This window comes from Argiope bruennichi, chromosome 10, assembly GCF_947563725.1.
Source record: "Argiope bruennichi chromosome 10, qqArgBrue1.1, whole genome shotgun sequence".
Classification (NCBI taxonomy): domain Eukaryota; kingdom Metazoa; phylum Arthropoda; class Arachnida; order Araneae; family Araneidae; genus Argiope; species Argiope bruennichi.
This window is the reverse complement of record NC_079160.1, coordinates 108,384,316-108,410,675: the sequence shown is the minus strand read 5'-3', so window position 1 is coordinate 108,410,675 and position 26,360 is coordinate 108,384,316. Positions and strand designations below refer to the sequence as shown.

General features: G+C 30.7%; 1 protein-coding gene across 1 annotated transcript; it reads right to left on the bottom strand.

The window, feature by feature from the left end:
- Positions 1-7,132: 7,132 nt before the first annotated feature.
- Positions 7,133-21,602, bottom strand: LOC129989376 (zinc finger protein 155-like). Its single transcript, XM_056097880.1, has 2 exons — positions 21,430-21,602; positions 7,133-10,658 (listed from the first exon to the last, which is right to left on the bottom strand). The coding sequence occupies exon 2, from the start codon at positions 10,511-10,513 to the stop codon at positions 9,020-9,022; it is 1,494 nt and encodes a 497-aa protein (XP_055953855.1). The 5' UTR covers positions 10,514-10,658; positions 21,430-21,602; the 3' UTR covers positions 7,133-9,019.
- Positions 21,603-26,360: the final 4,758 nt, after the last annotated feature.

Below are 26,360 nucleotides of genomic sequence, written 5' to 3'. Positions count from 1 at the left end.
TAAATGCCTTCTTTGGCTGCTTCGTTCAGCCATGAAGGTATGTCGATAGATAAAATATTTTCAGACACTAATCACAAAGCTGTGCGTGAAAGTACATAAAATGAGAGTGTGCGCCAAAAGGCGATTCATTAAGAGATTTGGAATGCCCTCTACAAACTTACTAAACCTGTTTGAGGATTGGTCACGTGATCATCCTCTGGTAGGCGTGGTCTTCTATTGCGCGCAATAATAAGCCTCGTCTGAACCCACCTTAAAGTAAGATGACGTGGATTGGCCGTATTGTATTAATATGTTTTGTTGTGAAGCAAATTTTCTTCTATGCAACTATTTTGTTGTGCAACAAAGTTATTTTTTTCTATATAACTATTTTCTATAATAGGACTACATAGTAGTATTTTATTTTTTCTTTTATTATTTTATGTATCTATTTCCGATTTTATAAACACATTACTAATATTCTACTTACAATAAGTTTGTAAAAAGTACAATTTTAAACCATTGTTACTCTTAATAACATAATATAATATACTTATTGCAATCAACTAGCTTATTGAATTATGCTACTTGCTTATTACATTATGCTTATATTATGCTACTTATACTTTTTCTTAACTAAAGACCATGCAAAGGCCTCCGATTTAAACAAATAGTGAAATCTATTCGCTTTTTATTTTAGTAATTTCTGTTCATAGTTTTGTCTATGAACACGATAATTTAAAAACGATTTGAGCTTGAAGGGTAAAATTTGGTAAATGATCTTGTGAGTACATTTGTAGTTGTATGTAATATCTTGTTTCCAATCGGCCGCGAATAGCGCGTTGAAAATACATATTCGATTTATGATAGTTGTATCAGCGATTAATCGCAATGATCAAAAGCCAAATTGAGTTAAATACACTAGATTTACACAAAAGTATAATCTTTAGTAATTATCTTTCGCCATTGATATTCAGTTAATACAAAAGTACCTTTTTTCTTAACTATACGACGAAAGACACAACTCTCCAAAATAAAAATCTGAGGGCTTGTGACATTCGCAACCTTACTTAAGATCCATAATTTTGTTGGGGAAGGAGATAACATCTTCATTAGAGAATATGTTAAAAAATTTAGAAAAGACTTTTTTTTTACCCTGACAAACTGAAACAGATAGTTTTCTGTTCTTCAAGCCTTGAAAATCTTATATTTTAAATCTCTGAGAGTTATTTATAGAATAAAAAAAATCTAATTAAAAAAATCTTAATTAAAAAATTGTATTGATATGGACTCAGGGTATTCAAACATTATTTGGAATGAAAAAGCGGATTATCTCGCAAAAACAGTCGGTACTTTGAGCGGATTGCTATTGGAGATTTAATCTCTTACTATCAAAAAACGTCACTCCAAAATATACACGAAATTTATCGAAATAGCAAGTACCAAGAAGCTCCAGTCGATATTCCATATATTCTTTCCCTTACGTCAAGGCTTAAAAATAGAAAAGAAAATGTGACAACAGCACGTCTAATTACCCGGCTGATCATCACCCCATCTCTACGGAATAAAATTGGATTTAATAATAATCCTGACTGCCTCTCCTGTAATCAAGAAGATGACATCGATCCTATTCTCGTGCACTGTTTAAAATATTCAACTCATATTTTTGGAACAAGGCCACTTTCAATCACCAAGAAATTTCTTCAAGAAATTCTGATCCAAAAAACTATTTTTAATTAGCGTTTTCTTCAAATATTTCTTCGTACACTGAAGTTTTTCGACATTTATTAACTCTGACTTTCTAGCATGAGGGGGCAGTGGCCTGGTGGTACGGTCTCGTCTTCGGAACCGGAGGGTTTCAGGTTCGAGAAATTACACCGAAGATCCGTCGTAACAGCTGACATGATGCACGCTAAATCCGTCCGGGCCAAACATCTTCCCGCTAGTGTGGGGAGGGGAGAGCCAGCTCAGGTGTTGTCCTCGTCATCTGACCGCGGTTAAAAATTACAAGATCCTTTTCAAAATAGCCCTAGTGTTGCTTTAAACCGAGACGTTAATATAATTAAACTAAACTGGTATTAGAGAGTGACAGCCTTTGCTGCTAAAAATCCCAGATTTTCCATTTCAATAATAATAATAAAATATCAGCAAGTCATTTTCTTACACTAAAACTCTAGCTTATAAAAAAAATTCGGCAATATTTGGATGCAAAATATATCGGGTATGTATTATCTCCTTCTCTCTTATAATGATTGGTTTGATTCAGTTTTATAGCACACGAACCGGATTTGGTCATTCTGCGCCAAACATTTGTTAGACATGGTTTTCGTGTTAATATTTAAAGCATTCTTAAAAAGCTACAATCAAATATGATGTAAAATTTGAATATCTTTTAAAAAACAAAAATATTTGAATGAGGGTTATCATCTAAAATATCATTTAAGTTAAAAAATAGTGGAGCCGATATGAACTAGTCGTTTTGAACTAAAATCTCGGTATTCACACAGAATATGCTTAACAGTTAAAACACAATCACATTTATTACAAAGTGGTGCATGATCAGAATGCAAAAGATGTTTTTGAGTTAAATAGGTGTGGCCTATTCGAAGTCTTATGATAATGATCTCTTTCTTTCTGGTTACTTTTGAAACCTTTGGCAGATGGTTGTATTTGAAATAATTTATTCGTAGATAGCTTCTCCCACATAGATTGGCAAAATTTATTTTTAATTATTTTTTATTGCTTGTAATGCATCGGGTAATGGTACAAAATTTTCTTTCATCAGGCTTGAATTTTTTGCTACCTTGTCAACTTTTCATTTCCACAAATTCCAACATGCCCAGAAATCCAACCGAATTTAATTGCGAAATTATTTTTGGGGGGAATTATATATGTGCAAGCTATTTAGAACTAAAGGGATGACTTTCCGACGGCACATTCTTAAGAGTTGCAATACTACTTTTAGAATGAATATATATAAGAAATTTAGAGGGGGGATGACGTTGCAATTTTCTGAAGACTTAGATATATTGCATAGAGTTCGGATGTAAAGACTGAACAGAATGGGTGAAGTCTTTCGAATATTGTTACTTTTCGAAAAGCTGCTGCTGAGCCGACATGATTTCTACATTTTCGACCCATCTGTATAAAAAGTAGAAAAGAACGTTGTGCCGGTGTCCTGGCCTAAGGGTAGCATGTCTTCCTCGTGATCTGGGCATCCGGGAATCAAGTCCTAGTTCGGACACGGTTGTTTTTTCCCCTGTGTTCTTTCTGTGAGATGTGTGAAAGAGCCCCCTCCCCCTGTAAAAAATGGTTGTGCAAGTAAGAAAGTGAGTGTGTAAGTGTCATCTTCATATGAGCTAGTAATTCGATTTCTGCCGTCAGATGCTCAGGGGTCTTTACCTTCAGAAGCTACTGCACCCCCTTTCCGTGGTAACGCGAACATGACATAACCATCAAAGAACATTGTCTGTGTTCATAGAAAAATTTCTGAAACATCACATTTGAAGTTGATGGTTTCAATAAGTGTATAAAATCACCTATAAAATTAAAGGATGCCTCCTGCTATGGAGGTGGACCACTAATATTCACAATAATCAGGTAATCTTCAATTTTGAATGATCGTAAAATCTCTTCTATACGGAATCTAAAACTTCGCGCGAAAGACAATTTTATAAAGAATAACGATCCGTATAAGGATTGATAACCCTGTTGCACTGGGGATAGTATTCGACACTTTAAATGGGCCGCAGGAGCCTGATGGTAAGGCTTCGGAACCGGAGGGTTTAGGTTCGTGACTCGAAAATCGTTGTGTAAGAAGGTCTGGTGCACGTTGAATCCATCGCGACCAAACGTTCTCCTGCTGGTAAGGTGTGATGTGGAAGTTTCGAGAGGGGGTGCCAGTTCAGGTGTCGTCCTCGTCATCTGACCGTGGCTCAAAATTGTGAGGTCCGTCCCAAAATAGCCCTAGTGTTACTTTAAAACGGGACGTTAATATAACTAAACTAAACTCGACACTTAAAATTTTATAAAAGTAGGAAAAACAAGGGCGTTTACGCCTAAGTTCCAAGGAGGGATCACCACTTATAACGTGTAAAGTTTGAATTAGTGATATTCTAAAAGCTCCTGTAGCTATACGAAGTCTTTGATTATGTACAACATAATCAAGAACATCTATTAATTTTAATGTGGATTTGGCAGCTGAGCCAAATATTGGTACCAATAGTCAAACTTTGAGCGTATCAGTGATTTGTATATCTTAATCAAAGAGGCTCTATCTTCTCCCCAAGAGTTGTTTGGAAACACTTTTATAATGTTTAGTGTTTGCAGCATTTTATTTTCAAGTTTTGAATATGAGGGCAAAAAGTTGGTTCATTATCTAATATCACGCCCGAAAACTTTTTCTCACTAACTCTAGGAATGACCGACTTATTCAGTCGAAGCTCTGGATCTGCATGGTGGCCAAGTCGCTTACAGAAATGAACGCTAACTGTTTTCTGAGAAGAAAAAACAAATCCATTTTTCAAAGCCCAGTTTGTCATATTATTTATGGATGTTTGCAATGGATATTCGAAATAATCCCGTTTATTTTAATCATAAACAGTAAAACACTTCGGACGCAACCTTGAGATACACCTGGATGATGAATGAAAATATCTGATAAAATATCACCTACACAAATTTGAAAGATCATTGTCCGCAAAAAGTTTTGTGCGAAAATTGGTAGATTACCTCTTAAGTTTAAGTTAAATAAGTCTTCCAAAATGCCAAGTTCGGTCTTAGGCTTTATCCATATCAATGAAAATGAATACAAGATGTTTTTTGCTTACAAAAGCCTCTCTGATAACAGTCTCCAGTTTCAGTAAATTATCCATGTATTTCTCTTTTTGCGAAAGCCGCTTTTGGCATAGACATTTGGATTTGGCTCAAAATTTGATATGTTTCTACACTATAGATGCTAAATCTGTTCGCCGAATTTTATCGATCTAATTCTCTTCGTTTTGTAATTACCACGTTAAATTATATAGATGGATTTCCTCTGATCAGAATTTATTGAAAATTTGAAATTAAATATTAACATTTTGCCGTCCGCATTTCCGAAAAAAATTTCTTCGCCTGGCGCCGGCAGCACTAATTAAGATTACTTTGCTTGTCACCGGCAGTATTTGAGGTTATCGGGAGATTATATTGTTACGAACCTGTGATGCTGCGTCCCAGCATAGTTGGTTCCATAGGAGGTCCCAGAGCTTGGCAACAAACTTGGCGACCATTTGGCGACTTTAGTGCCAAAATAGATTATACCCGAAACATCCAGAATTTTCCCGAACCGTCCAGTAGGAATCGAGTTACGCCTCGAACGTTCCTGATTGGTTGAGAGGCTTCTAGTCCCGCCTTCTGAGAACTATAAAAGGAAGCATCCGTAGCTGCCGGGCAGTGGTGAATTGAGTCAAGGACCAGTGGAGTCGAAGAGTAGTCGGGATCAACGGTAAAGAACTGGCCTTCCAGAGAAAGCGGAGCAGCGACGGAGTGAAGCTAGTGCTGAACTAAGCTGTGCGCTACTGTCTACAGTAGAGATTTGTTGTATGCTGCACGTCTCGGCTGAAGATAATCGTCTTCTGTGCTGTCCTGTGTGTCTTCGTGTAAATAAACGTCGTTGTTTTATTTTCTACTGCCGCCTGGTGATTGAGCGTTCTCCACACCATATAACTCCCACTATCCAAACGAACCCCCGGAAATTTCGTAACAATATGTAAATTGTCAGGTTTCATTAACACACTAACATTAACAACACTATGGTGTCGCCGGACGGCAAAGTGTTAATACCGAATTTCAACCGTCTAGCTCAAAGCATTTTTAAGTTATCTTTGTCACAGATAGACAGATATTTTCTAAAAACGTGTTTTTCCAACTGAGGGAGATCTAAAACGTGGAAATTCGTCAAAATCTCAAATTAGATTTTTTCTTTTGCGAACTACTATTCTTCATATACTACGTATATCAGAAAGTAAAAACGAATAATATGCCTTCCGAATGCTTTTTTCTCGATAGATTGAATCCAAAATTTGACACAGAGGTACAATTTTAATAACAAATGAAATACCAAATTCAATTTATTAAAATTGTTGTGTTTTTGAGTTTCATCGTTTACATGCATACGAAAGAACAAACAAAGAAAATACAAACTCTTTGGTGGATTTGATATCAAATTTCAACCAACTAGTTCTTCATGTTCATAGTTATTGTGTTCATGTGTAAGCGGACAGCCAATCAGACTTTCTGAGAAAGGATTTTCATCAAAATTTGATTGAGCAAAGATTATAGACCAAATTTAATCCGTTTGTTCAAAGCATTTTCGAGTCGCCATAGTCATTGATTGGCAGACAGACGAATAGATATAGTACTAAAAATGTGTTTTTCAGACTCAAGAAGGTCTGGAATGCAGAGATTCGTCAAAATTTCGAGAGTTCGAATATTATTTGCCGATTACAATACTTTATATACATGAAAGTAAAAATAATTTTTGGACTCTTTTAATTAAAGAAAATTATTATTAGATCCCGAAATGCTCAGGCGCAGTTCTCTAAAAATCCAAACTAAATTTCAGGAATTACTTACACAAAGGCAAATTGCAAATGGACTTCAATAGCAGTCTTTTGTTTGCACTGTTAGTCGCCAAAGATGTCGAATTTAAAATAAATTTGAAAAACACATGTTATTTTTCAACTCAAAACATCTATACAAAACATATTGTAATTATTAAAATTAAATCTCTATTTTAAGAATGCCAGAAGAGGAGACTAAAATAGATTCGATCCGAATGACCGCTTTCACTCATTTTCAATCTTTTCAACAGCTTCATTGTTTATTTATTTTGTGTAAGCATGCGTCAAAATTCTTTACAACAGATCGTTGCAAAGTAAGTTTTATCATTCTCAAAGGACTCTAGTACGATGTACTGATATAATATCATTTTAAAAGCTTTGTCAAGAAGATGGCAGCAACTTCAAACAATAAAGAATTTAACAACATCAAATAAAAGCAACAGTGATAATTTATTTTTACAATATTTCATATTTTTTTCTTTTATGCAAATATACATTATATACAATAAATACATTAAATAATAATATATACATTATGACAATTAGTCGGTCATACTTAAAAAAATTGTTAACATGAATTAAATACTTAACATGAATAAATTTATTTGCTTGAAAGATAAATTTATTATTAAACTAGGCGCTTTTGGCGACCAGTTTGTTCGCCCAGATTATTAATTTATTAGACTGTTAAATTATTAATATGGAATGCATTCCTTTAAAAAAAATAATTTCATCGAGTTATTTAATACAATTAAAACACGTGAATTCAATTAAAACAGTCAACTGCGATTTACAAAGCCTATATATTACGAAATAAAGGCGGAAATGAAAATCCTACTGCTGATTGAATGATGGCAAAAGTACGTGCTTGAATGTTCTGATGAAGCGTTGGAATCCTATAAAAGCATTGTTTCGGATAGTGTATAAACTGAATTAAAATATTATTAAAGTTAAATGAAAAATGTACGAAAATGAAATTTATCTAATTAAAAAGATAATAATGTTAGGCTTCAGATAAAACAAGAAGCATTTTTATAAAATAATTGTTTTGGAAGATTTGAGTATCAATTTCTGTAGGCAAGTCATAGTGATTACGGCTAGATTTAGGATTAATACATGGGCACCAAAATTGAAAAATTTTCAGCGATTTCTCATCAAATGTAATCATGACAATTTTTGATTGCAACTTTAAGAACCGTTTGTTAGCATTTCTGGTATACACACAAGAACTGCAGACTCTGGTAGAGTTTTTGGACAATTGGCACGATTTTGACATCCTTGGCGAGAAGCCTTACTGATCTGAATCTATTTAATCTGAAGTCTTACCATGTTTACTTATCTGGCAATGGTTAAGCCTATTTTTGATGCTTGATTGAATTTTTTGTTTGAAGCCTATTTCTTTTAGATTTTCTTTCCTTTAACCGAATGTCCTCTTTAGTGCTGTGGCGAACTGTCTCCAGAACACATCTAATAACATTTTGCAGCTCCATTAATTAGCTGAGCGAAGCTTTTGATTCAATACTGCTGGAAATGTTCAATGAATGAAACAGTCTGAAATTCGTATCACATTTTTTTTATATTTGACATTGCCATTCGACAATTAGTAATAAGCTCGATTTTTGTTCCCCTTACATTAACGTTATATATGTATATAGATAGATAGATTATACGCAGAGTCATATAAGAAAGGATCTATAAAATGCTCTGTGCACAAGCATAAAATCTATAATTCAATCATTATCTTTTTATGAAAAGAGAGAGCTAGAGCTAAAATATGACATCTCTTAATATAGATATTAAGTATAAAAGGATGGCATCGTTCAGCTAGAACAAATATTTTATTTTAAAGTTAGCTTCAAGTAAAAATTAAATAGAAAAAAATCCTTACTGTTGTGCAAATAATGTGCCTGCTCAGCAAACGTTTCTGAAACCTGAAGAAAAAGTTTAATTCTTTGTAGCGAAGAATTACAATGCGTCCATTATTATATTATTCAACTGCTCCGTTCAATTTCCGTGCTATCCATAAATAATTACACCAGGTAAAAATTTCTTACTTTTTTTTCTTTTCTTTTTTTTTTAAATCTGCTTCTTCTCAACAAACGTTTTTTAGTGGATTTTTTTTTTCAGCAGGACTTCTTAAAGCATGATTTAAAAAAAAAAAATCGCAAAATGTTTCATAAAATTCACAATAATTTTTACCCAATTCTTAAATCTAAAAATAATCACGAAAACCATCTAGACTAAAAAAAATTCCATTAAAATGTAACAAAATATAAATATTAAATAATTCAGCATCTTTTGTTATTAATTCAAGTCGCATTGTTACGAAATTGTATCTACTATTTGAAAACGGATGGGAAGGGAAAGGGGAAAAAAAAAAAAAAAAACGCGATTCATCCTAAGAGGGAGAATTTAAGCATTTAAAATGCCTTATTGGTCAATCAGTTATCGTCAGAAATATCATCAGATGTCAAAGAATTATTGTCAGAATTTTCGTCCGTCGTCACATTATTGTTTGAACTTTCAGCAATTGTCAAAGAATCGTTAGAACTTTCCTCTGTCTTCAAATAATTATTGTTTGAATTTTCAACAGCTGCCAAAGAATTGTTAGAATTTTTCTCAGCCTTCAAATAATTATTGTTTGAATTTTCAACAGCTACCAAAGAATTGTTAGAATTTTCCTCAGTCTTCAAATAATTATTATTTGAACTTTCAACAGCTGTCAAAGAATTGTTAGAATTTCCCTCAGTCTTCAAAAAAAATTTGTCTGAACTTTCGACAGAAGTCAAAGAATCGTTAGAATTTTCCTCAGTGTTCAAATAAATATTGTTTGAACTTTCGACAGAAGTCAAAGAATCGTTAGAATTTTCCTGAGTCTTTATATAAATATTTTTTGAACTTTCGACAGCTATCAAAAAATTGTTAGAATTTTCATCCGATGTCACATCATTATCGTTTAAACTTTCGGCAATTGTCAAAGAATTGTTAGAATTTTCGTCCGCCGTCACATCATTATCGTTTGAATTTTCGTCAATTATCAAAGAGTTGTTAGAATTTTCCTCAGTCTTCAAATAATTATTGTTTGAATTTTCAACAGTTGTCAAAAAATTGTTAGAATTTTCCTCAGTTTTCAAATAATTATTGTTTGAACTTTCGGTAGCTGCCAAATGTTTGTTCTTCGAACTTTTGTCAGTCGTCAAATTTTTATTGTTCAAATTTTCAGCTTTCGCTGCATTCTTTTTATTGTGTCTACGGTAATGTTTATATAAATAACGTTTCTGGGAAAAAGTTTTTCCACAAATCTGGCAGACAAAAGGTTTATCATTAGAATGAGTTCGAGAATGTAAAGCTAAAGTATATTTCCGGGAAAAGCTGTTGCCACACACGTCACAGGAAAACGGTTTTTCACCAGAATGAGTACGTAAATGCCTGTTTAACTCTCCCCTCTGAGGGTAGGCTTTACCACAAGTTTCACAAACAAAAGGCTTTTCATTCGTATGAGTACGATAATGCCTATTAAGGTTACATTTGTGAGAAAACACTTTATTACACAAATCACACGCGAACGGTTTCTCGTTTGTATGAATACGATGGTGCAGATTCAAATCACAGTTTTGAGAAAATGCTTTACCGCAAACGTCACAGACGTAAGGCTTTTCATTCGTGTGGTTGCGATAATGTTTGTTCCAGCTGGAATTTTGAGAAAATGTCTTCCCGCACAAATCACACTTGAAAGGTCTGTCATTGGTATGAATTCTGTAGTGTCTGCGCAACTCGGATTCATAAGGAAAGGCCTTTTTACATACGTCACAGATGAAGTTTACTTTGTTGTTATGCTTCCTTAAATGGCGATTCAAGTAAATCTTTCTTGTAAATGATCGGTCGCAAAAGCGACAACGGAAAGGCTGCGCACTAATAGAGCTGACAGAAAGCATCTTAAAAGAAACTTTGCAAACGTGTAGAGAGTTTTCTTCTCATAATTAAAATAAATGTAATTTTCGACATTTCTTAATGGTGCTGATGATATTTCTTTTCTTTCTTGCTCAACAAATGGTCAGCATTCATTCTCCTTCTTTGAACCTGGAAAAAAAATCTAATTTTAGAATCAGTTTAAATATTTAGTGAATATCTTATTGAAATGTATTGAATGTAATCATTATTCGTTAATCATTATTAACGGATAATGATTTCACGTTAAGAAAAAGGAGGAAAGAGAATATAAAAATAGCTCTTTGGGGGGGGGAATCCATAAGTATTTCATTCGTGTAAGAAAATTTCAATTGTATTTTAAATACTTAGGTGTCGTACTCACACATCATGCGTGCATTGAATTATTGAACTTTTAAACCTGCAATTAATCATTGCTTAGGAACATTCATTTACACCACAAATTACGAAACTGTAATATTTCTCCTCTGCGCACTTGGTTCCTGGTAAGGAAGAGAGTTTTACAGATATAGTTAATGGATACTGAATGAATGCCTGGCCAATGACACCCTTACCCCATCTTGGTGACAAAAAACAATTTCCTAAAACTGCTTGATTTTTGTCAATAGATCGATTAGGAGCAAAGATATGATATCCATTTAGAAGCATCATTATTAAGTCACAGATATTATAAAAAGCCGCCATAGGAAGAACTCATTAAACCGAGTAATTAACAGTAGTTAGTGAAATCGAGAATAGTTGAGCGACGTCTTTCCTTGAGTGCTCAGCGGGTTCTTTCTGCGCGTCTGTAAGGTTGCGGTTGTTTAATAAAGATTTTTGCTTGTGTGCAGCTATTTATTTTAAGTGCTGTTCCTGTATATGCTTAGGCTGTGTTTTACTACTGTGTTTTTCTTTCTTCGTTATTGAACCTATTGGACTTTTTCACCGCATATCCACAGGGACGGATTTTGATTTTTTCAAAATAACATGACATTAAATGTACAAGAAAAGCATAAACATCACAAACATGTCAGGGATTCTTAGAAGAATCACTAAAACAGCACACTCATTTGAGGTGGCATTAAATAATATAAAAACATGAATTGTTAACTGTTAAACATGAAATTGTTAAGGGGAACAATAAACAAACATGAAAAATTTATTTTCATGCATACTTCTGAAAGAAATTTGCATTGCATTTGCTACAGAATGCACCTATTTTGAGGCATGGCGTCACACAAAGTATAAACATTAAGAATGGTCATAAAAGAAGTCAAACTGAAATTATCTATATTCACAAAATAATAATTTATTCATAAAGTCAATAAGGTAAAATAGATATTTTATTACATTTCTTTTTACTTTCTCGTATAAGTAGTATAGAGAAAGTATAGTAATCGCCAAAAAATTCGAACTCGTGATTTTGAGAATATCCACGTTTCAGACTTCCTTCGACTTGGTCTTTACATTAAAATTTTGCTGATTTTCATCAACTGTTGAGTAAAATCTCTTCAGAGAAAGTTCGCCTTCCTGGCTGTTCGAATATAAGATAACACTATAATTTCAAAACAAAGAGAGCTTGATACATAAGATTCAAAACAAGATTAAACATCGATCAAAATTGGAGCCAAATCCAATAAGGGGTTGACCGTCTATAGTTTCAGAAATATATAAAAACGATAACTAAAAAACACATTGAGTTGAAAAAAAAATATCAAATTTGATATGGAATTCTGGGATTACAAGTGCAGTTTTTTGTCAATTTTTTGTTTCTACCGATTGGGTAAAATGCATCTAAAATACATATTCGATTTCCAGATGTCATTGACCGCATGCCAAGGATAATTCGCCAAATAACTCGCCAAGATTGACACAATAAATTCAGCAAAGATGCTAAATTAATGTCATAAGTTAATATTTCGTAACTATTATACGCCATTGCCATGCAAGGCATTCTCTGGCATGACTAGTTTATTACAGAGTATGCGAGAAAGTTTTCGGGAGACCACTTCCGCTGGTTTCATTTGGCTGTAATATTGTTTGTTCCAGTTGCAATTCTAAGAAAATGCATAGCCGCACAAATCATATATGACAGGTCTGTCACTGGTAGGATTTGCAATACCGGTATACCGAATACCGGTATTTTGAGCCATTTGTACAATTTTGCAATACCGGTATTCAAAGTTTAAAAGCCGTTTTTTCGGTATTTACTAGAAATTTTTTAAATTGTCTCCACTATATGTTCAGGGATCGCCAACATAGCAAAATAGTATACATTTTTGTTTTTATGTCTCCCTAACGGGCGAAATTAATTAGACTGTGAATACAAAGTTGCATCGTACAATCAAAAGAAGTGATAAAATATTAGTATGTGAATCATCCAAGAAGGCGAGTCAAAACTATCCTATTACAGATCCAAGCGACACTGCACACGCGCAGGATTCGTAGTCTAATATTCGTATCTGTGAAAAATAGATTATATTTGTGAAGAAAGTGCGTAATATTTCGATATTTTTTTAAACTGGTGAGTTTGTTAATCACATTGTATTTGCATATCATACTTTAGGGTTCAAAATATTTTTCCGATTTATATATATACTCATAAATAATAATCCATAATAATGAATAAGAATAACTTTAAAGAACATAAAAAATCAGTTGATAATATTTCGGTTTGGTTTCATTATTTATATGATTAAAAGAATATGGTGGCACAATGTAAAAAATGTTGAAGAGTTATTAAAGTGAACGGAGTAAAAACAAGCGGACTGAATACACATCGAAAAACGAAACTTGATACAAATTTGTTAAAGATGAAAGAATCTAATTGCGATGAAGATTCAAATTTAAGCACAGTTTCTAAGCCCAAGTCATTAGGGATTTTAGAGTATTTTGAAGAGAAAAAAAAAGATAGTTTGGATGAAATTATAAGTAAAATGACAGCATTAAATAGTTTGCCATTTCGAGTGTTTTGCAATTCTACTGAATTAAAAAAAATCACTATCCGCCAGAGGTTTTAAAAATCTACCAACATCGATTAACACTATAAGAACTGTTATAAACTACAGTAACGGTGTTCACAATTCTTTGAAACACGAGTTAATACAATTTAAAATAAAAGGTGAAAAATTTAGTCTTACATTTGGTGAATGGACAAGTGTAAGAAATAGACGCAATTTAAATATAAATATTCATTCTGAAAAAAAAATTGGAATATACGACTTACACATGTCTCGGGAAGTATGTCAGCCGAAAAATGTGTGAAAGTGCTTAAATCTAAATTACCATAACATGGAATAACCCTGAAAGAAGCTATTGTATCCATAACGACTGATGGAGCAACAGTTATGAAAAAAGTTGGAAAGTTGATTGGTGCAAATCAGCAATTGTACTATACTCACGGAATTCAATTAGGAGTAATAAATGTATTATACCAAAAAAATAAACAGAAGAATCCAAATACTGTGGATATAGAAATTTCGGATGCCGACTTTGAAGAGAGTGAGAGTGATATTGACAATGTAATTGTTGAAGAAGATATTGCTAATGAGGATGAAATATTAACCCATCAAGAATTACTTCCAATAAAGTTCGAAAAATTGTTGATATTTAAACGTTCCCCAACAAAAAATGCCATATTACAAAAATATATACTAACTGAAAATAAAACAGAATATATGTTAATATTAGATTATAAAATACGTTGGAACAGTTTACTCCTAATGAAGGAACGATTTTTGAAACTGAGAAATACAATCCAAAAAGCAATAATGGACTTAAATCTGCAAATTCATTTTTCAGATAATGAATTCGACTCAATATCCAGAACTGGATCAGCTCTACTTCCAATAAAACTGGCTGTTGAGGCATTATGTCAGAGAGATTCTAATTTATTAACAACTAATGCAACAATAAATTTCATGTTGCAATCACTGAAAGAACAACACACATCACTATCTGGAGAATTATATATTACATTGAAAAATATCACAGTAGAAAGGCATACCGAAATAGAAAATGTCTTACGGTACTTACATAATTATGACGATTTTAAAAATGAAAATGAAGAAAAGAGACTAACGAATTCAAATCTAATGAAGTTTATAGTAAATTTTCTTAAAATTTTTTACCCACAAACTTATCCACATTCAGAAGAATTCGGAACAGTTATCGAAGATTATGATGACATTAATGTCGATAGTGAAAAGGAATTGTCTCTTGAACAAAAATTAGAATTAGAAATAAATAAAATAAAAAAAATCAACAAACCAAAATACAATGCAGAAATCAGCTATATCCAAAATCATCAGACGAGAGATTGATTTATTTGAAGATGGGAGATTTAGAGGTAAATATTTGGAAAAAATATATGGCGCATTGCTGACAGTACCACCAACTAGAGATGCATAATCCACAATTTTTTAAATAACAAATAATTTTGCTATTGTTATTTTTAAATATTTCTTCCAAATATCTGTTATTTCAATAATATTATTAATTAAAAACTATTACTTAATATTAAATATAAAATTCATTTATTGTAATTAATACTTAATTTACTAATTTAAGTAACGTGTGATTGAATTAATTTATCTATTTCAGCTTACTTCTTAAATTTGATTTTTTTTCAAAACTATTTATTTAATTTCTCTATTGAAGTAAACAATTTTCTGAAAAATTTGAATTAAATATATGTTATTTCTTTAAATTGTTTACTTTAGTTCTATATTCTACCAATAGATGGCGCCAGCAGTAAACGGAATATATGAAAAGTCAAGTCACAAGCAATTAAAAAGGATTTGTATGGAATTGTGCATCACAAAATGCGAATATCGGAAAGTCAAGGTTACTCTCATGAAGTGGAGCGGCAACTTCACACTTTCCAGTGAAGTCACCGCTCCGATAAATTTCACTGATATGCAATTCAATGATACGATAACTCCAATAACCGGTCGGTTCACTTTTCAACTCATTCACAGATTTCTCCTTTTCTGTTTTGTTCGAGAGGTTCCATTGGACAGATCGTATCGATTGTTACTTTCTATCGTGATCCAAACCTGTAATCGAAATATCACCATTAAGATCGTATCAAGGATTTGAATCACACCCCTCATTAAAAAGTATTGATCACTGGTATTTGAGACTTTATGATATTGGTTACGTAATAACCACTCGTAAAATATTCGTCATCCCTACCACCAATTAGCGTAGATGCCGAAAGAGGTTTTCCGACAGCTGTAATTTTTGCAGAAAATTACGTTCCGGGCTTAATGACAGTACAATTGATGCATTATGTTTTTTAAAATCACGTTTCAAAAATTTGTAATAATACCACAGACTGAATAGTGATATTTACACTTTTTTGTGATTTAAATAAATAAGATGTTTCTTTACTTTTTTGTGATTATAAACTGTTATAATTTGTAAATTACAAATTATTTTTTGTGACATTTATACTCTAATAAAACTGGCAAATAACTGTGTTTTCTTTCTTTTCCTAAAATTTTTACTACCGGTATTAAAACCGGCATCCCGGTATTAAGATCTAAAAAAATACTGAATACAGGTATTGAACTTTTGGTCCGATATTGCAATCCCTAGTCACTGGTATGAGCTCTGTATCAAATTGTAAGTAATGTAACAGTTTTCACAGAAGGCATACTGTAAAATGACTAACTACTAATAGCAATGATTTTGTTCCACCTTTTTTTCTACGTTTTCTTTTATAAGAGATTAATTATTTGTATTTCATTTAAACAGTGTAGGTATTAGATATCATTTTAAAAATATTTTTATTAATTTCACAGCAGTACAAATACAGGAATGACTATCAGAAAATCTGGCCGCTACACGAGTTTCGCCCAGATAGGGACGCAACGATTAATAAATGCGAATGTAATTTATGATATCATTGAATGTCATTATTCTAGACCATTTCAATGGTTGCCCCGAGAAAGATTCATAAATCAATGCACAGCCTTTCTTCGACAGACGCACATTGTGATTGGTCCCAAATAATGAAATTCAAAATTTCATAACTGAGGCAGTTTCTATAGCAGAAGAGTAGTTTTTTTTTTTTCTTTTCTTTTCTTTTCTTTTTTTTTTTTTTTTCTAATTTAGAATGTTAATGATTACACATATTTTACTAAAAATAACTAATAGGATTGAGAACTGTAAAAAAAAATAATAATAGATTAAATTTTTTAAGCAAAAATAAGTGTTATCCTTGAAAAAAAGTCTAAAAATATTTAGAGTAAAGAGACCCACAGAACATAAAATATAATTTCTCTTTTCACATCCTTTTTCCAATTGAAAGTATATGCCAATTTTCAGTTTTTGAAATACGTTATAGACTACAATTAAAATGAATCTTTGATATAAAAAATTTATATCTTTTTTTTTTTTTTTTTTTCAAATGAATCTCTCATTAGACAATTAATTGATTTAAATATATGACAAAAATTCAATTTTTATCAAATTATATTTTTTTACATAATACATTTTCATGTACCGTATTAGGTAATTTACTGAACCAGGCCCTTAATTGGTTTTCATCTATAAAAGCAGCATTTGAAAAAATTATACAGGGGCTTTAGAAGAACATTTTGGTTCTAAATTCTTTCTCTCTAACTCGAATTTCAGAAAACAAATTATCTAATTGAAAGCTGGTAACATACCAGCATCTCCAATTTTACAATTTTTCCTATTCTTCGTCATATTCTGGTTTTACGTTTTAATTGCTGCTGCAAAGGATATCCATTAATTAATCAACTAAAGGCAGAAAATAAAAGTTAATTTATTATTGAAATTAACTAAGTTATTTTAATTGATTTTGAAAATTTTTGCCCTTTTCCTAGATTTATTCTGCACCAAAATTTATCTAATGATTAAAAAAAAAATACAAATAGAAAATTAATAATAAAATAATTCAGTAAATAAAAGGTTAAAATTTCAAAAAAAAAAAAAAAAAAGTCTGATGTGAACATTGTCACTCTCCAAATTATATATCTGCCAGATTTTATATAATAGCTCTAATTGTGTTGGAAATGTCCTGTAAAAATGTAAATATTTTTGAATATATGATAATGAATATATATATATAATAAATATATGAATCAATATAATGAATATATGAATAATGATGTAACAGTTTCTTATCTGAAAGGTGTAAATTTCCAGAGTCAGAATTCCACATCAGAATTCATTTTCAAACAAGTTTCTAATTAAATAATCAGAATTATCAAGATTCTGCTATATTAATTGTTCTAAAAATTCTTTACATATAAAAAAAACAAATGTAAAAGTATTAAGACTTTTAATAAGCTGACATAATATTATACAATTCCTTGAAAAAGCCTCACAATTTTAAAAATTATGGCTACATATTTTTGGAATGAAATGAAATACTTTTCAATCCCAATTATATTCAGAAGTACTACTTTATGTATTATCATGGATTATGTGCATCATATAGATGTAACAATGGCAATCTCCAAAAAAGAAAATTGTGATGAAAAGAGAATTTTCTGTCATATTTAGACAAGAGAAAAACAAAGGTGAATGACAATTGAAATGTTTTGAAACTATGCTACAATTTGCAGTAAACAATAAAATATGCAAAAGATAAGATGGATTTTAAATTTTTGAAAAAAAAAAAAGTATTTGTGAAAAAAAGTGACGATCTCCTTTGTCACTGCATGAAACATACAAAACCATTTTCTAGAAACAAAAAAAATGGAGAAGTGGTAATTTGTTCATTAACATTCCATCAGCAGTTTTGTTAGAAATATCACTGTATGTTCCTGAAAAAAGACAATTCATAATTGCAATCATTCAATTAAAATAATAATTTTTTTTCAATTTCAGAAGCAATACATTACGAAAACATGATCAGAAAAAATTGTAAATATGAGCTATACTCTTGGTCTAACATATTCGTTTAGAATTAATTATGATGATGGTAGTGCTAAAATAGAAAAGGCCTGGGACATTGCAAGTATTAAGTTAATCCTGTATAAACAATATAGTACTACAGATATCAAATTCATTTACAATATATAAAATAAAAAAAAAATGAAAAAGCTAATATTAGAAAAGATAGAAAGAGACAACTTCTAAATTGTTTAAAATATGAAGTTATCAAGTGCTGTTAATTGTGGCTTACTGTTCACAATATATAGAGCTAACTCAAGACAGAAGAGAAGGCTCATTTTTTTTTTTTTTTTTTTTGCCACTAAGAAAATGGAATTTAAGAACCATCCAAATGCTTAAAGAATCTATAATAACATTAGTTTTAGGATAGGTAGTTTGTATTAAAAAAATTATAATAGTTTTCTTTGGACAAATATTTGATAAGTGAGCTATAACACTTACAGGGAGAAAAATGATTCGTTAAGACTATCAAAATATTTTATCAATTATTCTTGTGCATGTTTAAATATATACAAGAGTTTTATTAAACCGGAAATACAACTCAAATGCAAATGCAAACCACTTCAAAAAGCTCTATGCAACTTGTACAGAAAATGATAAGCTGATTTAGTGAATATTTCTTGCAGGTAAAACACACATAAGTAAAACAACATAAATATGAAAAAAAAAAAAAAAATAGAGATCCTAAAAAGACATAGTATATTTAATTAAAAAAGACCTCTCTTGGGTAATACATGATAAAAGAAAAATGCACTCTATGTAAAATTAAACATTTTAGAGAGGTGAAATAACTATTTATTGTTTAAATTTGATTAATTGCTTTTCTCTCCAATAAAATACAGTTTGAATAATAATTTTGAAAATTAGATTAAATCTTTTATATCCCAAATAATTATTAATTTACACTGCACTTTTTAATGCACTAATCAATCTTATTTTTGGATCAGTCACAATAAAAATCAAAACAAAATGCACATAAAATTCCACATTTATTAATTATTCTTCAACTTAACTTATTAGAGAGTAAAAATTGACAACAACCTGAATCTTTAAAACAGTTTGTGATCATTGTTAACTATAGCGACTTACTATGCTATCATAAACAGCTAGTATACTATAATAAATAATGACTTAAGTACAGTACTGATGGTACCAGGTAATCTTAAAACTCTGAAGAACATGATGTCAAAAATTGTCAGTTTTTAACCAACTATTTGAGAGTTTCTAGATAAGGAAGAAGGATAGTAATTGACCACTTTGTGACCAATTACCTCGAAGAGAATGTTTGTTTGACAAATCGGTCAATGCAAGGATGGACAATGCTAAAGATAGCAGTCAACCACAACATATCCTGTCGATACTGCTACGTTCAGTGGTGACGGGGTGGTCGGCTATACGCAAGAAGAAAGCTAGTATAATATAAATAAGAAACTTCTAAATTCAGATATTAAGACTATCTCCTGTTTTCTGTTTCATGTAGAAATGTAACATAAGTTTTATATTCTTCTTCCCATGAAATTTCCCCAGAAATTTTATTTTAAGTAGAAAATAATAAATAGACATATTTCTGTACAAATGCACAAGAATAAACCACCAAAAAATCCCATGCTACTTGTTAAATGTATCAAATAATTCTTATTCACAAATAAAATACAGTTGACACATAAAAACAGATAAAAATGGTAATAAATATAATTTATAGTAGATATTATCAAGAAAGATCTGTATATTATAAAATAAAATATTTGAAAATTAAGTTTAAACTTGTATTTACTGTTTAAATAGTATTTGTATTTTAACTATAAATCAATAATTAATCTTCAAAGGTTGCATGCAAATAGGTTCTTTCATAACTAACACTCGTCAATTACATGCACTTAATATTCAAATTCACCAGTGGCATGCATTTAATATATAAGTACCATTTAAATACACAAATAATTTTTGCAATTAATTCTTGCAATCTGAATGAAAACAATCTTTGCAATTTTAAAACCAATTAAATTTGTTGCCAAATTAAATAAGTTTATGAAAATTCTTAATTTGACGATAAAATTAAAATAATTAATTCTTAAATGTACATAAATTTATTTCCATCTTTTATTCATTAATATTAAGCAACTGTCTTCATTCTAATAATACTCCATTTAAAGAATTTTTTTACAGCTTAAAAAGAGAAATTTCAATTCTTTATTGCAATATAGAAGTTCAGATTCAATCAAATTTCTGAGTTATAGAAGAAATATAAAAATTTGTTTTCTTAACTATAAAAGAAATCAATCATTGAAAATAACCTTTATTTTAAAAACAAACAAATTAAAAAAGCCCTTTAAAATTTTATCCTTTTTTAATTTACACATTAAATATCTAAATTTCAAACAATTTCACTGTATAATCAAAATAATTCTGATATATAGATTAAGGAATATTCAAGCATATAAATTTTAATTCAAATTTATTTCATATTCAGGTATTTATTATTTATCCTTTGGCATAAATATTTTAGAGAATAATAAGAATAAAATGTAATGCCTGTTTATGTAGATTTATAATAAATAATCAAAAAGAAATCTAAAAAATTGCACACATGATAGAAATTCGAATTAAAAAAAAATATTAAACTTAAAATTTTTAGAGCTTTTCTTAAATTATTTTTTAACAGCAAGAGTACATGGAAAGAAGGAAAGTACTTCAAAGTCAGGAAATAATGCTATTGTTCAAATCTGAATTAATTTCATGTTCTATAAAATAATAACTAAAACTATCAAAAATAAATCAACAAATCCAGCAATTGATTGACAGATTCAGACAAATAAAAAAAAATTTACATAATATAAAATTTATATAATATAATTTATATTAGTCAATTCTTAACAATATATACATTAGTCACTAAAGAAGAGGCAAACAAAATCATATGTAATATACAATTTATTGCTTTTATAATATTATTTTACTATAATGAAAATAAAAACAAACAGAAATGACTTACAAAAAGTATTTATTTCATTCTTCAGAAATCATATCCACTACATCAATCAATGAATTCTAGAAATATTTAGCACTGATTTCTAGTTGGAAATTATATAAAATATGCGCATTTGCCGATACCGGGAATTGACTTGAACGTAAACATTGCGGAAAATAGCGACAAGGCTGCTGAACGAAGCACAAAAAAGGAATCGCTTTCCAGATATCAACTCTTTTGAGTCCAATCATATGTTCTCTTTCTTCGTCTGCATCTCCGTGACTTGTTGCTTACTGGATTATGATTGGTTAGAGAATTATGCGATTATTGTTTATCGCAAGCTAAAGATGGAAGATGAGTTTTCTATGATCTTTTACAAGGAATACGTTGAGGGAAAAAAAAAAAAAAAAAAAAGAGTTTTGAATTTTGAATAATTCTGTGCTAGTATATTTGAAGCAAAAGAATTTGCTCCTTATTCCCTTATTTTATTAGAAGTTCTGTTTTGTGTGACACAGTGCATTGAAGTCAGGTGAGACCTGTCCATTTTTCTTCTTCTTTTTATTCTACTGTTTAAAACTTAGTAAAACTGAACCATACAAAGGTTACTGTAGTAAAAGAAAATTATATTTGCTATTTTGTAAACATCATGTAATCTGCAATGTTTGAAAAATCCTTTAAGAGTGGATAATCCACAAATGAACTAATTTTACGCCTTGAGAAAAATGAGTACGAAGAAATTTATATTATAATATCAAATGTTGGCTCTAAATTATGAATTCTCCAAATCAACCCATTTACCCTACAAGCTTTCATTAAAGAGAAAATAAAGCGTCATGCAAACATAGAATGTTTATAACCCAATATCATATTTCTCCAGCCCAATTATTTAATTTAGACAACATAGTAAACCTTCTAGTTGTGACGGATATTAAATGGGAAAATATAACCTCCCTATTTCTACTCTATGATATCTCCACAAAAGTCTCACTGCTAGAAATTGCTGAAGTGTTAACAAAAAACAACGAATTTGAAATTGTTGAGATGAGTGAAACAGAATGACTCGCGGGAGACATCACCCGTTCTCATAACGAAACTTGGAACACGCTTGCCGGTGGAAGTAAAGGTTTGGTTCACAAATCAAAAAATACAACCATTTATTGACAAGCCATGGCAGTGCACAAATTGCGTTAGTTTCATGCATCCGTCAAGGATATGTGAAAAAACCAAAGATTTGTCATCTGTGTGGTGACATTCATGCAGGCATTTGTCAATCCCCACAGAAATGTATAAATTGTGATGGCGAGCATTCGGCCACATTGAGAGGATGACCATTTTATATCAAGGAGAAGGACATTTTAGAGCTCAAATGTAGAAACAATACCACAACTTCTGAGGCGAAACAAATCAACAATCAATCAAAGAAATCTAGTTACGAGACATCTGTCAAAATAAATGCTTCTATAAAAAATACTGAGGAACAAATAAGCGAGGAACAAAAATCGAGACTGATCAATAAAATGAATGAAAGGATAGAATCTGTCATCTAAACAATTAAAATTAAAATGGAAGTGCAAATTAACATGATCCATGGAATGTTTGAAAAATTGGTGGAATCGCTGTCACATAAGTTAACAGCCATGAATAACCTTGGTGACGAAAATCTTTCTCCCTCAAGAAAGAAAAAAGCATTAGAAAAGATTCACAAAGCATCTGCTATTCCAATGCAGATGAGTTTTTGATGATAAAATGATTTTTTTAAAACAAAAGGGATTTTTTTTCATAAAATTCAGTTGATAGTATATTCAGATATTAAGTGTTTAGTTACTTCATTAGTATTATGAAAATTTTTTAACAATGATTTTTTCTGATATAAGAATGATTTTAAAAAAATTATATTTGGGTTTAGCATTTTTATGTAGTAGTATTTTATAATTATGAATGTTATCGAAATATGTCAGTTGTATTAAAAATAATGCCTTTATAAGTTATCTCAGTAAATAATCATCTAAAAAGAAATTGCATACTATCCATTAAAGAAAATGACTGCATGTGCATATATTTTAAAATAACATCACATTAATTATGATTTGTGTAGAATACTGTTTGTGATATTAAATCAGAGTAGAAATAAAATGTGCATTTTATTTTTGTTTTGTTTATTATTTCCTATATATAGATTAATAAAATTAATGTATAAAATTTATATTTTTAACAGTTCAAATAAAGAGTTCCTACTAAATAATTCTTAGAATTTTAGATAGATGCCTCCTATTCTTTCTTCTAGTCACTAATTTCTGATTAATTTTAAAATACTATAGAATTCATTTCAAGTCATTTCTTGTTTGTGGTTAAATTGGATGATGATCTCTGTTGCCTTGAAACATTCATCTATTATATTCGTTATTGATAAAAATGTCATATGATTCATATTATATTCTATATTGATATAAACTGTCTACGATTTTGTTAGTTTTATAAATAATCAATATGTGTATGTGTAAAAAGATTTATATTATAATGAACTAACCTGGCGTTTTCAAATATCTAGATAAAACTCTGGTAAATTTTAAACAAATAACATTTTCAAGTGAATTTCTGATAGAAATTCTTAATTATTTTACATTGGCATAGTTTGAAACAAAATCATTGGTCTTCGTAATAGAAAAAAAAGCTCTTCCTTGAGGGAGTAATGCTTGTTTGCGAAAGCTTGAGACAAAAGAAAAGCAAATAAGATGTTCGGTAATTCGATTTTAGGTATTTTCCAAAACGCAACTCTGTAGGCTGTATCCTTTTAACACTTTAATAGAGTGTGGTAATAGTCGTTGCCCTCATTTCACTTGATGTACAAGGGATTGTCAGAAAGATTGAATCTGTGCAAGAGACTGGAGTAATGATCGTTTTACTAATAACACGTGCAGTGAGTCTATCTTGAACTCTCCTTCTTGTCCATTTAATGATAGTGGTGATGTCTGAAAAGTTCAGGATTAAATCTCGATATTTGCATTTATGATGAGAGATAATATCCTCCGAAGAAATCTAATCTATGAAAGGAGAGGCATATGTTACTGCCTTTCCAAGAGCTTCTGCTTTTTCGTTCCATAAAACATCCTGGCTCATAAAAAGGAAATTTTTTTTGGTTCAGATTTTTTTTTCTCTTGTGAATTTTTAGGGAGAGACATCGAATACTTTTGGGCGAGTAGAAAGTGATATTTTTGAGTGCTATATGGACCGAATAGCTGTCCGAAAGGATCAGAATATTCTTTTCTGAGACTCTCATCTCATCTAAAGTTCGACAAATCGCAAAAGCTTCAGCTGTAAAAATGCAGTTTATGGCATGGACACGATAAGTAAATTTCTGCATACAGGAAATACCAGCTATTGAAGTAAGGCAGTGTGATTTCGTGCCATCAACGGTGATAGTGAAATGCTTCAGAAAAGTACTTTGGTTGCATTTAGTGAAGTTTGCTGCAATGATGGATGCTGGGAATTCTCTATTTTGGAAACTAAATTCATTCAGAAAATTTTTTCGAAAATCAGGGCTTGAATGGAGCAAAATTGGCATTTTTAATTAGATGCTCCAGCGAATAATTAAGGTTTTGAAACTTAGCTTTGAGCACTTTTTTTATCTTTTTCATTCAATAGGACATCAGAGCTGTTGGTTAAATGTGAGAATGGAAAATTAGCCATTTACTTAATGATTAATTTAATTACTAGGCGTTTAAATTTTTCAGAAAGTATTTCGTGTCTTGATAATTTTAATAGGATGGTATTTGGAGTCCAGATATATACTCCAAGTGCTATTCTCAAAGCCATTGTTTGAACTGTGTTACAGGATATGAAGTGTGGTTCAGAGAACTTGTTGATGATGGAAAACTGTAATAGAATAGTTTAATTATACTGTTGTTTACAATTGTGATTAGGTTTTTTTTGGGGGGACCATGTCTTTTGGAACCTACAATTTTGAGACCCTGTATATTTTTAATGCTTTATTTCTAAGGCTTTATAGAATTTTGCCATTTTGATTCATTTTAACAAACAGAATTCCAAGTTATTTGATCAATTCTCTCCAAGTAAATTGAATTCCGCCATAGATTATATACGGAACTAAGGGTGAGCAGCATTTTTTTAAAGATCAATGTTAGAACTTTTTTCAGTGCTTATAGAAATTTTATAATAAAAGCACCATTTAAAATGTTTTCCATTGTATTTTGAAATTTAGTTTTGACATAATTTATTGAGGAATGAGAGCAGTAAGAAAAATATCGTCTGCAAAAATAGAACACTCAACATTTGTGTCTAAAGTCATTGCGTCTAAAATCATTCATAAAAATGACAAAGAGAACCGGTGAAATAACATGTCCCTGAGGTAGTCTTCTATGAAGAGGATTTATGTCTGAAATAGTATTTCGCTACTTAATCTGAAACGTTCTTTTTTGAAGAAAGTTGTGCATCCATTTAGCGATGTTGCTTGTGATTCCAAGCTGGAGACATTTATAAAGGAGGTCATCAATAGGAACTGAGTCATAGGCGCTTTTAAGATCAAGGTTAATTCCAATAAAAAAAATTTGCTTTTATGTGCCTCAGAAATTTATGAATAAATTTTGTATGTTGCTGTTTGGTTATCTCTGACTGGGATAAAACCGTGTTGATTTGGATTTTTTTTTTATTACGAGTAATTAATTGGGCTTGAATGCTTCAAATATTTTGCAAAAAACTGAAGTAAGAGCTTTTGATTTTATAAGACGTAATTTTTTTTTTTATCTTCGTTTGGTTTTGGAATTGGAACAATGACAGCATGCTTCCAATAATTTTGCAGTAAATAGAAATTTATCCATTGTTGAAAGCTATTAAGGATTTTATAGAGAGCTGTATCGTCAAGTTTTTTTTAACCAAGCTGCAAGGATTTTATCTTCACCTGGTATGAAATATTTCATTTTTTAAATGGCTCTTTTGAG

Coding starts and splice junctions, on each gene's coding strand:
- LOC129989376 (XM_056097880.1), bottom strand. CDS start 10,513: ATGCTTTCTGTCAGCTCTATTAGTGCGCAGCCTTTCCGTTGTCGCTTT.